Here is a 13,325-nt window from a genome sequence, read left to right as displayed (position 1 = left end):
GGCCGGTGGGGTCCTGCTCTCGGCCGCGGGCAGGAAGCGGAGGGAGGGCGCCGCGGGAGGTCCGAGGCGCTCGGGGCGTGACGCGCGCCGCCGGGACGTGCGGGGCGGGGCCACGTCGGGGGCGGGGCGGGTTCCGCCCCCGGAACGCGCGAACGCGGGCAGACAGCGAGGCCGGAGCTTTGCGCGGGGCGCTGCGGGCCGGACCGCCAAGGGGCGCGCGCCCGGAAGCGACCTGTGGAGAGCGGCTGAGGGGCCATGGCCGTCGCGGCTCTGGGAGCTTCCGCTCGTGCTCTGCGCTTGCGGAGCGGGTGAGTGCGGCCCCCAGCGGGGTCGCGAGGCCCCTCGCCTCCGCTCTCGCCGGACGCCTCGACCACTTTATCTAAGAGGGGAGCTGGCGCTGTCCGCTTGGGCCCTGGCGAGCAGGGACCCTGCCCAAGGGCTCTCGAGGGGGCGGGAAGTTTTGGGAGGGCTCCCACGTTGACCTTGTCACATCCAGCGGTGACCAGGGCGCCAGGTCTTGGGGGGGGTAGCATAATTGCTTCCTCTTTTCCTGTGTAGTGAGGAGAATCGGGTATTTATATATCTTCTTGTGTCCTTCAGGCTTTTGGGCCCTTGGCAGACACAGATGAGAGAGACCCACCAGCGAGCTGCGTTACTGTCCTTCTGGGAGCTCATTCCCATGAGGTAAAGGGCCCTGGGCCTGACCTCTTCTGGCGCCTGGGGCGGGGGGTCAGCGGGAGACCGATGTGCGTGTGCACAGAACAAACAACACCCCTGCACGTTGGATTTGCAGAATTAATTGCCAGGAAAGTTTGTGTAAATTCAGATGGATACTTTTCTGTCTTTCAGCATTCTGTATGTGGAGTGCTGCTGCCTATAGTCAGAAAACAAAACAAAAAAATAAACGTAAAAATGGTTTAAATAAAAATTAGTTTTAAAGGGACTGTTGTATGATTTAGAGGACACAGCGTGGACTTGTGATTCCCTGGAGAGGTCGGCAGAGGCATAAGGATGAGATTTTCCACCTGGGAGTCTGGATGCTTTCTTAGGGACTTGATTGACAAAGCTGAGTCTTGATGCTAGGGATTTTTTTTTTTTTAAGATTTTGTTTATTTATTTGAGAGAGTAAGAGAGCACAGGTTGGGGGGGGCAGGAGGGGGAGAAGCCAACTGGTGTTCAGCAGGGAGCCCACCTGTAGCAGTGGGGCTGGATCCCAGGACCCCAGGATTATGACCTGAGCAGAAGGCAGACTCTTTTTTTTTTTTTTGAAAGATTTTATTTATTAATGAGACAGAGACAGGGAGAAGCAGGCCCCATGCAGGGAGCCCGATGCAGAACTCAATTCCAGGACCCCAGGATCACGCCCTGGGCGGAAGGCAGGTGCTGAGCTGCTGAGCCACCTGGGCTGCCCAGAAGAAGGCAGACTCTTAACCAACTGAGCCACCCAGGTGCCCCTGAGGATTTACTCATTTTTAATAGTATGTTATTACCATAGAACATATGTTCCTGAGAGTACCTCAGACATCCTAGTGCTTTAGGACATGGAAATTTGTTAAGAAATCCTGAAAAGTCCACAGGGACATGCCAGTCACTTTTCTTACACTGTCTTACTCAAAACACTTTTACAATCACAAATCTTTTTACAGTGTGAGTAATGATTTTCTAATTTGCCAGCTTGGTATTTCCAGTTTCCATTGCAACTCCAAGGCACCTTTGAACCCAATGCTCAAGATGAGTATGTATTCTTAATTTATACCCTGATGCCCCATGAAGTTTTCTAGCTCTTCTTGGGTTGACAGTGCTCACACAGTTCTCACAAGGACCCTGGGCTGGAGGCCATCTCCTTTTCACACTCAGTGTGTGAGGTTAGACCCACGCATAGTTCTTTTTCCAGCGGAGACCATAGTATGAGTTCCCGGCACTTCACCCAGTGCCATGTCTCAGGATGTTTGTGAGACTGAAGAGGAAAATGTCTAACGTTTGCTTTATCCATTAGAGCAGAACCTCTACGAAAGAAGAAAAAGGTAGATCCTAAAAAAGATCAAGCAGTAAAGGACCGTTTGAAAAAAAGGATCAGACGACTGGAGAAAGCTAGCCAGGAGCTAATTCCCATTGAAGATTTTATTATACCTGCGAAGCTCTTGGATAAAACAAGGTAAGGGTCCTCTAGGGTTGAGGTTCTTAGGACAAAGAGTTCCATCACCTTCAGGCAGTTCTGTCTGCATTTCATGCTTGTGACAGGAAGAGGTGAGTGGGCATGGGCTGACTAGGTCCTAGTCTCTGTCTTGACTCTGTCTTGTGGGAGTTGGCAAAAAGCATTCCTGGGTGGTGCTTTTGAAAGGCTGAAATGGGGGGAAAAAAAAACAACAACTCAGAAATAACTGTTTGATAAGCCAGTTCATATTGTTGCTTTTTTGCAAGATGAGTTTTGGCTGTGATTGAAGACTTGGGCCTGGGTCTGCAGCCACTGCTCCATCTTGATGGTAGAAAACCCTTAGCCTCTAGCTTTTTTTTTTTTTTTTCTTTTAAGATTTTATTTATTTATTTCATGAGAGACACACAGAGAGAGAGGCAGAGATACAGGCAGAGGGAGAAGCAGGCTCCATGCAGGAAGCCTGATGTGGGACTCAATCCTGGGTCTCCAGGATCACACCCTGGGCTGAAGGCGGCGCTAAACCGCTGAGCCACCCAGGCTGCCCTTTAGCCTCTAGCTTTTTTTTTTTTTTTTTTTTAAGATTTTATTTATTTATTCATGAGAGACACTAAGAGAGAGAGACACAGGCAGAGGGAGAAGCAGGCTCCTCACAGGGAGCCCGACGTGGGACTCGATCCCAGGACTCCAGGATCATGACCTGAGCCGAAGGCAGATGCTCAACTGCTTGAGCCACCCAGGTGCCCAGCGTCTAGCTTTAATATACTGATGCTCATAGTTGGAATGTGTTGTGTACAGGCTTTACAAGGTTGAAAAGGTGCAAAAGGTGTGTATCATTTATAAAGTAGCACCTTGCCATACAGGTGGGACATGGCAGGTGCTTTTTTTGGTCTTTTACAGCTGCCCTGGGCTTGGGGGTCCATTTTCATAACATCACTTTACATTTCCACAGTCACGTCTCACCAAAAGTAGTCTCAGCCTGGGATAGAGGAGGTGCTACCGGGTCTTCTTAGAGCATCGCTGATTTTTGTGTCCACGTAAAGCAAATGACATTGGCTTCCAGCACCAGTTGCAGCTGCTACCACTTCAACATTCCATTCTTTGATTTGTCCCTAACTTCCACATTTTTCCTGAGTCCCATCTGTGTCTGGAAGTGGGGACACTTGGGTCATAGGCAGTCTCCCAGACTACCTGGCCAGTGAGATCGGTTCTCCCTAACTTCACACCTTTGGATTTGTGTGTTCCAAGACAGCGGCCTAAGGTGGAGCTTCCCTTTGAGGAGAGTGAGCGGAGAGCTCTGCTTCTTAAGAAGTGGTCCCTGTACAAGCATCAAGAGCATGAGAAGGAGAGGGATGCCATCACATCTATGCTTGAGTCCCAGCAGGAAGCTCTGCAGGAGCTGAAACTCATATCCCCAGAGCTACATGAAGAGGCTACCAAGCGGGACCCCAATTTGTTCCCCTTTGAAAGAGAAGGGCCAGATTACACACCACCAATCTCCAGCTACCAGCCCCCTGAGGGCAGGTACCATGACATCACCAAGGTGTACACACAGGTGGAGTTTAAGAGGTAGAGCTGCAGGCACCTGTCTGCAGAACACAGTGCCCTTTCAAGCCAGAATAACCAGGGCACAGGCCTGCTTGTCACAGAATCAGCCATGCTGTGAATAAATACGTTTAATCAAGTGTCTCTGTCTTATGTTAGAGTCAAAATTAGTTCACCTGAGGATTGATGGGGTTTAGAGATGCTGCCCTTATCTGATACTGGGGACAGGATGACCAAGACTTCTACCGCTGCTCCCCATTTAAAAGGAAGATTCCAATTGTGTGGGGCAGACACTACCAGCAGGAGGCATAGAGTACGTCAAGGAGAGGTGAAGGATGTGCAAGCCTGTGTGCTGTTGTCTGTATACCTGCCTGTGCAAACAGAAGAGGCAGGGCCTTCTCATTAGGCAAATGGAGCATGAGAGCTTCCTCACATCTTTGGCAGGGCCAGCTTTGGGTTTTAAGCTGGGGAGGGAGGCTGAAGAGAGTGGAACAAGCCTGGGACACACTACTTAATGTTGCTGTGTTCCCTAGGAGGGCGTGGCACCTGGTTCTTATTCAAGTGTTATTAGTATGGAATAGTAAATGTTTTAGTGTGTTGGGCTGCCAAAACAAAGTACCACAGACCCAGGGGCTGAAACAACAGCAATTTCTCAGTTCTGGAGGCCATAACTCCAAGGTGTTGGCAGGACTGGTTTCTCCTGAAGCCTCTCTCCTTTGCTTATAGAGAGCTGCCTTCTCCCTGGGTCCTCAGGGTCATCCCTCTGTGCCTGTCTCATATAATAAGGGTACCAGTCATATTGGATTAGGACCCCATATGATGACCTCATTTTAAATTAACTACCTCTTTAAGCATCCTTTAAGTCACATTCAGAGGTTCTAGGGGATAGAGCTTCAACACAAGAATTTGGGGGGTGGGGTGGGGAATGACATAATTCAGCCCAGAATAGTAAAGGTCCAGTAAGCAAATACAGCCATTTCTCTACAGCCTAACTAATGACTTGAATTGCTCCCTCTGAAAGGCTTTAGGTTTTTCACTACCTTACTGCAGATAAACCAGGGAAACATTTCCTTGAGGAAAAATTTGGATTGTGTTTTCCTGGTGTATGGTTCACTTTTGGTTTAAAAACTTACCAAACGTTTTTACTGGAATAAAACACTGCCTAAGGATTCTAAGTTCTTTAGCTCTACCTGAGACACTGAATCCAGCCACTTTTCGCAGCCTCACTGCTATGTCTGAGGTCCATACCATTGCCACCTTTTGCCCGTTCTGCAGCAGCCATGTGGGCACTTCCCGCTTGTAAGCTCCTCTGCACAGCAACCAGAGGACTCCGTGGAACACAAGCCAGAGCAGGCATTAGGCTGTCTACCATCCCCATCCACCTTCCCCCTGTCAGCACATGGCACTCAATTGTTCCTTGTGGCCTGTGTGCCCCTTCCTCTGCAAGGTTTAGGCCTCTTCATCCAGGTTTGGGTTCAGATGCTGAGCCCTTCTCCACCTCCCTGCCCATTGCAGGTGCTTTGTAGTAGTGTTTTTCAAACCGTAGGTTTCATGCATTAGGTTATATCATCAATTCATGCATCACAGCCAGCAATTTTAACTTTATATTTTGAAGTAGTTAGATTCACAGGAGGTTGAAAATAAAGATGTAGGGAGGGGCTATGTGTGGTTTTCCCAGCCTCCCCAAGTGTTAACATCTTACACACCAAATACCGTCAGTACCCAGAGACTGACAGTTACAGCCCAGAATGTATCCCGGTTTCCCACTATGTCTACGCTCATCTGTGTGTATGTCTAGCACTACACAATTTCAGCACACATGCAACTCTATGAATCATGGTTCCATTACCACAGGATACCCCTTTGTACCCCTTTACGGCCACATCTACACCCCCTTTCTACCCCTAACCCTTGGTACCATTAACTATTCTCCCTATTATTACATCATCTTGCCAATGTTACATCAATGGAACTAAGTCATTGCATCCATTTAAGATTTTTTAACTTGGAAAAAAAAAGATTTTTTAACTTGGCATAATTTCCCTGAGTTTCACCTAAGTTGCTGCACATACAGTGGTTTATTTTTGGTGGCATAGAACTGCAAGTGTCATAGAAATGCAAATGTATCACACACCGTACGATAAGGACTGTTCTGTGAAGCTTGTTTCAACCATACATGCAGTATATGAAGTATGTACCAGATTTACCAGATCATAACATTAAAACACTTATTATGGGTTTTGTGCAAAAAATTTAAGAGCTACTGCTCTATCTTCTCACTGCCCATTTTCTTCACAGCACTTAGGATTATTTTAGACTTATTTAATGAAGTGTAAATATTTATGTCTGTCCCCTAAACTCAACTGGAATACTTCAAGGCAAGTTGCCCATTTCAAGACTGTAATCTCAGGGCAGCTGGCATGTAGCAGTTGCCCAGATGTTGTGAAGGGTGAACACAGGAGCAGATGTAGGAACATTCTCTGCAGGGAGGATTATCTGTCAGTGTGGAACTCCTTGAACAGCAGAGAAGGAATATGACTTCCTAACAGAGCAGTTAGTGGTGGGCAGGCCCTGGCCCTAAACAAGCACGTAGAGTATGGATCCCTTCAGGTCAGCCCCTCAGGACTGCTGTGCCAGCTGTGACTGCAGCCCCACCCAGGGACCCCAAGGGATCCTATGCAGATTGCAAAATTCCAATGTCCCTTCCTGTGTTTCAGAGTGAAGAGAATGCTTATAGATTCCCAGCAGCCTTACCTCTCTCCTCTGCTGGAAATGCTCCAGAAAGTAGCCACAGACACAAGGGAGATACCTTGGTTGACTGAGATATCAAGACATATGCCCTGAGACAGGCTTTTTATACTCACCTCTGCTCCTGGCTCCTATGTGCACACCCCACCCCCACCACTCACAGGTACACAGAGTCACAGGGAAGGACCACTGGGGACTTGTGTGCACACACCACCACCACTCAGGTACATACATATGGAGAGGCTTGGGGTCCTATCTGCAGATCCCCAACACTTACAGGGATGAGCAGTCACGGACTCTTGGGGTAACACAACAGAAGATGCACAAGAGGGCAAAGTCTATTCTTTATTGTATGCCCTTCTAAATTGATTGGATTATTTTGCCCCAAAGAATGAGTTAAAAGATGTCTGACTCACTGCCTGTGGCCAGGTTGGGGCCCAGTTGTGAAGGAGGTACTAAAATCCTGCTGGCAATGAGGGAGCACAGCCAGCCTCACCCTCAGCACCACACCATGGAGCCAGCTCTGCAGTCAAGAGATGCCAAAAAAAAATTTTTTTTAAAGATCTTATTTATTCATGAGACAGAGAGAGAGACAGAGAGGTGGACACACAGGCAGAGGGAGAAGCAGGCTCCATGCAGAAAGCCCAATGCGGGACCCAATCCTGGGACTCTGGGATCACACCCTGAGCCAAAGGCAGATACTCAACAGCTGAGCCACCCAGGCATCCCACCAAATCGTTTTATTAGTGATAAAAAGGCCTCTTCAAGAATAGTGTTCTTGTTGGTTCATATGCATATATTTTAAAAACATCTACAAGTGTGTTAAGTATACAAAATTCCAATATTATGAGCAGAACCGTGTCAGGTGCTGAATCTAAAATCTTAACTACTAAATTGTGGTTTAATTTTCAGCTTCTATTTGAAATCAAATGTGCCAAATGGTGTTAGCTATAATCTACAAAACTGACCAAGGGAAATTTTAAAGCAAGAGACCAAAATTCCACGTGTTTTGGGTTTGGGTTTCTTAAACCAAGAGTCTATGAACGCTTTTAATGCGAGGTTGTATATTCTATAGCTGTATGCATTTTTTTTTTTTTGTATGCATTTCTTAAAACGCAGAGTCTTCAAGAGGTTTATCTCCTACAAGAAGAAACACCCCACCTGTGTCCGCAGAGGAACTTAGTGAGTGGGCTGTAGCTCCGTGTAAGCACCAGGGGCTGGCAATGCAGTCTCACCAAGCCAGCACCAGGGAGGGTGTTCACCACAGAACAACTATTGAGTCACCTCATTTGTGTGTCTACATGGGTCAGGGCTACCACTAGAGTTTACCTGAGAGGGCTGTTGTCCCCGCATGGGGGTAGCATGAACCAGCCTGACCCAGCTGCTCATTGGGATCCGCAATGGTGTTTGGCAGCCTGGAAGCTGTGCAGTGGGTGAAGTTGTCTGTCAGAGCCAGGCAGTGGCAGGGTGCCCTGAATGCAGGTCCGGGGTGGGCAAGTAGTCCTGGAGACCTCAGGCTTCATGTTCTAAGCTGAGTGGAAACTCTCAGGGACCCACTAGACTGCTTGGGCTGGTCACCATCCTTCAGGTCCTGCCACAGCCCCACTTGAAACAGATCAGAGGAAGCCGTTCTGAAAAGCTCATCACTGGTCTTTCTCCTCCTGTGGCAGTGGGAGGTGCCAGTCCGCAGGAGGGCTCTGCCTCAGGGTCCACACCAGGGCGTGCTTCCGTGTCGCCTGGACTCTGGCACGCTCACTCTCACAGAGGGACCGCTGTGCAAAGGAGACCCCAATCACCTTGGGCTCCCATGGTCCTTATACCTCCCTCCTCCTTAGCAACCCCCCCCCCCGCAACAAGTCAGACAAAGTGTATGGCACATACCACTCCAGAACTTGGCTGCTTCTACCTAATAAACCTTGGCGATTATTCTGTATTAAAATGCACAAATCTAGATCATTCTTTCTCTCAAGTTCCTGTGAAAAACTGTGTAGATCACCATAATTTGAGTAAATTTTAAAATTTTTTTCTGGGCCTCAGGACTTGATACCTTCAGTCGACCTAATTAGATTTACCTGCTGAGATCAGCATGGTGCTGAGCTAAGAAGAGAGAAGAGTCTGAAAGAGTGGCCACAGTGGGGAGGATGAGACAATGCGCAGGGAGCCCCGGACAGGTGAGGAGGAATCCAGATGAGAAAGAAAATAGGTGCCACTCAACTAGCTGGCTTTTTTTCTGCCATTCTCCTCCCAGAAGGAACACAGGGCAGCACCTTATGAAAGGTGCACTTGGTAGGTGCCAGGCACTATGCTGGCCTTTTTATATATATAATTTCACTTCCTCTATCTGTCTTTCCTCAAGCTGTATTGTCTTAAACAGTGTTTTTGTTCTTATTTAAAAAGCAATCAAATGCAAAGAATATGAAAAATTTCCAAGACCTCTGTCCCTGTGGTGAAATTAACAGCTTCCCCAACCCAACTGAGACCTAAATGTTAGTGCTACATGTTTTCCTGAAGATGGAATCACCTACTGGCTAGTGTACATCCTCCATTTTTTACTAAGCAACATACATACAGGTACCTTTCCCTGCCCAGATAGATTATTATCTATTTTTTTTAATGGCTATGTCATACCCCACTGGGTCGACGAAGTTATTTGGTTACATGTCTATTAGTGGCATCTAGGGTACTTTCCGTTTTTGCACTATCACAAACAGTGAGGCAACAGATATTGTGAATTTTTTAACTGTGCGCTATTACCCAGTTACTTCCCTAGGATGGGCTTTCGGAAGTAAAACCAGGCAGTCAAAAGGTATCCTTTTGACAGATAACCAGAACACATAACACTCCACCAATACTGCATAAGTACCCCTGACTCTCCAGACCCTTATCAGCACTCTGACACTTCACTGGGCAGAAGCCATTTGTCAGTTGACCTTGTATACCAGGCCATTTGATTTTCTTTTTGAATGAATTCCTTTCTCATGCCCTTTTCCCACTTTTCTATTCTGAAATCATTCTCATTTTCTTACCGATGTATGAGAGCTCTCTCTCTCTCTAAAAAAATATATAGGGATCCCTGGGTGGCGCAGCGGTTTGGCGCCTGCCTTTGGCCCAGGGCCCGATCCTGGAGACCCGGGATCGAATCCCACATCAGGCTCCCGGTGCATGGAGCCTGCTTCTCCCTCCGCCTGTGTCTCTGCCTCTCTCTCTCTCTCTCTCTGTGACTATCATAAATAAATAAAAAAAAAAAAATTTAAAAAAATAAAAAATAAAAAAAAATAAAAAAATATATATAAAAAAAATCTCTTGCTACACAAGTTCTTTCCCAATTTTTTGATTTCCACTTATAATGGACCTGTCATCATTTTCTTTTATGGTAGCTTGGTTTCCACATGAGTTTGTTTCAATAATCACATACATTTAACCAGCCTCCAGTCCTGCTGGGGCCCGTTTCCCCTTCCCCATAAGCACTGCACCCTCAAGCTTCTCTTCATGTCTCCCCACCCACAATAGTTCCAAGGCACCACTGCCTATTCTAGACTGGAACGAAGGTGCCAGAAGGGCAGGGCTCTGTTCTCATTCCTGTATCTGTAAGACCACCCAACATGATAAATACTTGCTGAATGCTGAATGAATGGAAAACCAGACCCACCTCCTCACTGTCTCTTTGCCCCTCCGAAATACACTCTCCCACCCTGGCAGTCAGACTGATCTCTATCTGTCTTTCTATCTATCTATATATATTTTTAAGACCGGGAAGGGGGATAGGGAGGAGCAGAGGGAGGGAGGGAAAGACAGAGAGAGAGAGACAAGAGAATCCGAAGCAGACTCCTCACAGCTGGATCCCACAACTTGGAGATGACAACCTGAGCCTAAATCAAGAGTCAGTCCCCAAATGAATCACCCAGGCACTCGCCCACCCCTGTTTTAAGCAGGTTTCATGCCCAGGCTGGCACCCAATAAGAGGCTTGAACTCATGAGCCAGAGATCAAGACCTGAGCTGATACCAAGAGTCAGATGCTTAACGGACTCAGGCACCCAGAGCCCTCACGCTAATCTTTTAAAGATATAAACGAAGTCATGCTTCTCAGCATACGTTTAGGCTGAATCTAAACACTTCATAAAGGCCCACCAGCTCCCTGGTACCTCTCCAGCCTCAACCCCTACCAGTCTACAGCCGACCCTCCTGCTCCAAGCACCCGGCTCTTTCTGCTCCTTAGATGTGCCCCGCCTTGGGTTGGTGAAGGCTGTTGAGGCTGGGACCAGCTGGCCATGTCCCGAAGGCCTCAGAAATACCACCTCCTGCGCAGGGCTGCCGACACTAACACTGTTAGGGGATCCCTCTTCTTCCTCCCCCAAACCACTCTACATTCTCCTCCTTTCTTCACTGTAAAGCCCTGTTGATAAACTAATTTTTGATATTTCTCAAAAGAAAGGAAGCACCAGGGGAGGAGGGACCCAGGCCGACTCCTCTCCAGGGGCCGGGGGCCTGACGGTGGGGAGGGCGCGGTCGGTGCCCCAGCGCCCCTCGGGCTCCCCCGCACCTGGGCCTCGGCGCTGCGGCGCTCCTCCCACTCCCGGCAGCTGGCCAGGTCCCGCCGCCACTGCTCGCAGGCGGGCCGCTCGCCGTGGACGTAGTAGTGGTGCAGGAGGTGTCCGGCGCTGCGGCAGAGCGTCCACTCGGCGCGGTAGGCCTCGCAGGGGCGCGGCGGCTGCGGCGACAGGGAGCTTGAGCCAGGGGCCCCGCACCGCCCCCGGGGCCCCAGCCCCGCGCCCTCCTCGGGAGAGGCCTCGGGTCAGGGGCTCTCCGCACGCCCCGCGGCCCCGGACTTACCCGCCAACCGCCTGTGTCCGCCATGGCCCGCGCCTGCAGCACCCGCCCCCAGCTCGCGGGCCACGGACTGGGGCGGAGCACCCTCCACTCCGCACCTCCTTGACGTCCGGCCGAGCAGCCAATAGCAGCCGGGGGCGGTGACGCGCGGAAGCGGGGCCTGGGGGAGCCCGGGGGCGGGGCCCGGGCGGGCGGGGGCGGGGCCCCGGGGGCCGGGCGGGGGGCGTGTGCGGAGGTCCCGAGGTCCCAAAGGCCTGGCGTGCAGTCCGCCCGGCGGGCTTCCCGGGCGGCACAGCCACGAAGTGAGCTCTTTCTGAAACCACGGAGGCCAGGCTTATTTTCAGGTTTACTAAATCTGCACAGATAGGGTTCATTTCTGTGAGCACACAATGAGCATCAACTCCACATGGCGAAGCTGCCGAGGCTGCGGTACTGGCGAGGTGGAGGGTGGCCAGGCAGGACCAGTGGGAGTTGAGGCTCTAGGGCGCCGGATGATCTCCCAATGGAAGCCGGGCCTGTCAAAAGTGGAGGCCGGTGTGACCTGGGGTAGAGGACAGGGCAGTGCCAGCGTAGGGTGCCTCGCACGTCGGATTAGGAGTGAAGTTTTACTCCGAGGTATGGAAGACACCGAACATTTATAAACAGGACAGATGCACAAGAGGCAATAAAAGCAGAGGCTGGTGATCTGCAGAGTAGCCCTGCAATACCCATGCAGTGGTTCTCCGACTTCCACGAACTTAATTCCCTGTGGGGAGCCCCTTACAACTGCTGCTCGCCTGCCCCGGGAATGAGGCTGGGTTAGACGCCCTCGAGGTGGGGCAGAGGCTGCCGCTTTACCAGCGGTCCGGCCAACCTGGCCAGACCAAGCTTGGAGATGGAGAAGCCTGCAGACCAGGGTGCAGCACGGATAACCCAGAAGTTTGCTCTGGATGGCCCCTCCCCTCTGCTACCAGAAGCCCAACAGGGTCTGCCCCTGGCCTAGGGAAGGAAGTGTGGCTCAAGCAAAGGACCAGGGGTGGTTTCATTGCATACACTTAGGTGTTGCTTAGGGAGGAAGACAAAAACCCAAGACCTTTCTGTAATATTATGCATCAAATGACACATTAGCCAATGTAATCCTGCAAATGGAGGCTGCCTACCCACCAAGGAAGGCTTCTACTTCAGCTACTGAAAGAGACTCCTTAATGGAGGATCAGGGAAGTCATAGCAGTGCTTCATGCCTCTTGACACCCTGTCCATCATTAGTGACCTGTTGGGCCATAGCCTGGCCTAATCTGCGTGACCATAATATACTCTTGATCTATGATGTACGGGTGGACCCTGGACCACCATCCTGAAGGAAGCATCGTCTTGACTGTTGAAGTTCTGATAAGAGATGGACCCCTCTATCTCTAAGCAGGAGTCCTCCTCCAAGAGGAGACCCTGTTCAGGCTGACCATCCCCAGTGCAGGGGTCAGAGCCTCATCTCTCCATATATTCTCCAAAAGCCCCCAGAAGAGCTCTCTTCTCTTTTTTATTTATTTATTTATTTATTTATTTATTTATTTATTTTTTAATTTTTTTTTATTTATTTATGATAGGCACACAGTGAGAGAGAGAGAGAAAGAGGCAGAGACACAGGCAGAGGGAGAAGCAGGCTCCATGCACCGGGAGCCCGATGTGGGATTCGATCCCGGGTCTCCAGGATCGCGCCCTGGGCCAAAGACAGGCGCTAAACCGCTGCGCCACCCAGGGATCCCTCTCTTCTCTTTTTTAAAAGATTATTTATTTATTTATTTGACACAGAGAGAGTGAGTGAGCACAAGCAGGGGAGCAGCAGGCTCTCCACTGAGCCAAGGAGTCCGATGCAGGGTTTGATTCCAGGACCCTGGGATCATGCCCTGAGCCGAAGATAGACGCTTAACCAACTGAGCCACCCAGGTGTCCCGAGGAGCTCTTTTCTAATGGCAGGATGGAACAAGGGACACTTGCAAGCAAGTCTTCCTCCAGCTTCTGGTTGGTGGCCCAAACACCAACCCATGTTGATACCTTAATCAAACATTTAGAGGCAAT

The 13,325-nt window shown here is 49.8% G+C and overlaps 2 protein-coding genes across 2 annotated transcripts; one reads left to right on the top strand and one right to left on the bottom strand.

The window, feature by feature from the left end:
* Positions 1-147: 147 nt before the first annotated feature.
* MRPL40 (mitochondrial ribosomal protein L40) lies at positions 148-3,837 on the top strand. Its single transcript, XM_041728738.1, has 4 exons — positions 148-308; positions 601-684; positions 1,997-2,155; positions 3,401-3,837. The coding sequence occupies exons 1-4, from the start codon at positions 256-258 to the stop codon at positions 3,723-3,725; spliced, it is 621 nt and encodes a 206-aa protein (XP_041584672.1). The 5' UTR covers positions 148-255; the 3' UTR covers positions 3,726-3,837.
* Positions 3,838-7,170: 3,333 nt separating this feature from the next.
* Positions 7,171-11,379, bottom strand: C14H22orf39 (chromosome 14 C22orf39 homolog). Its single transcript, XM_041728739.1, has 3 exons — positions 11,277-11,379; positions 10,987-11,154; positions 7,171-8,217 (listed from the first exon to the last, which is right to left on the bottom strand). Exons 1-3 carry the CDS (start codon positions 11,298-11,300, stop codon positions 8,089-8,091), a joined length of 321 nt encoding a protein of 106 aa, XP_041584673.1. The 5' UTR covers positions 11,301-11,379; the 3' UTR covers positions 7,171-8,088.
* Between the last annotated feature and the right edge of the window lie 1,946 nt (positions 11,380-13,325).

Source organism: Vulpes lagopus, chromosome 14, assembly GCF_018345385.1.
Source record: "Vulpes lagopus strain Blue_001 chromosome 14, ASM1834538v1, whole genome shotgun sequence".
Taxonomy (NCBI): domain Eukaryota; kingdom Metazoa; phylum Chordata; class Mammalia; order Carnivora; family Canidae; genus Vulpes; species Vulpes lagopus.
This window is presented reverse-complemented; position numbering and strand designations above follow the sequence as displayed.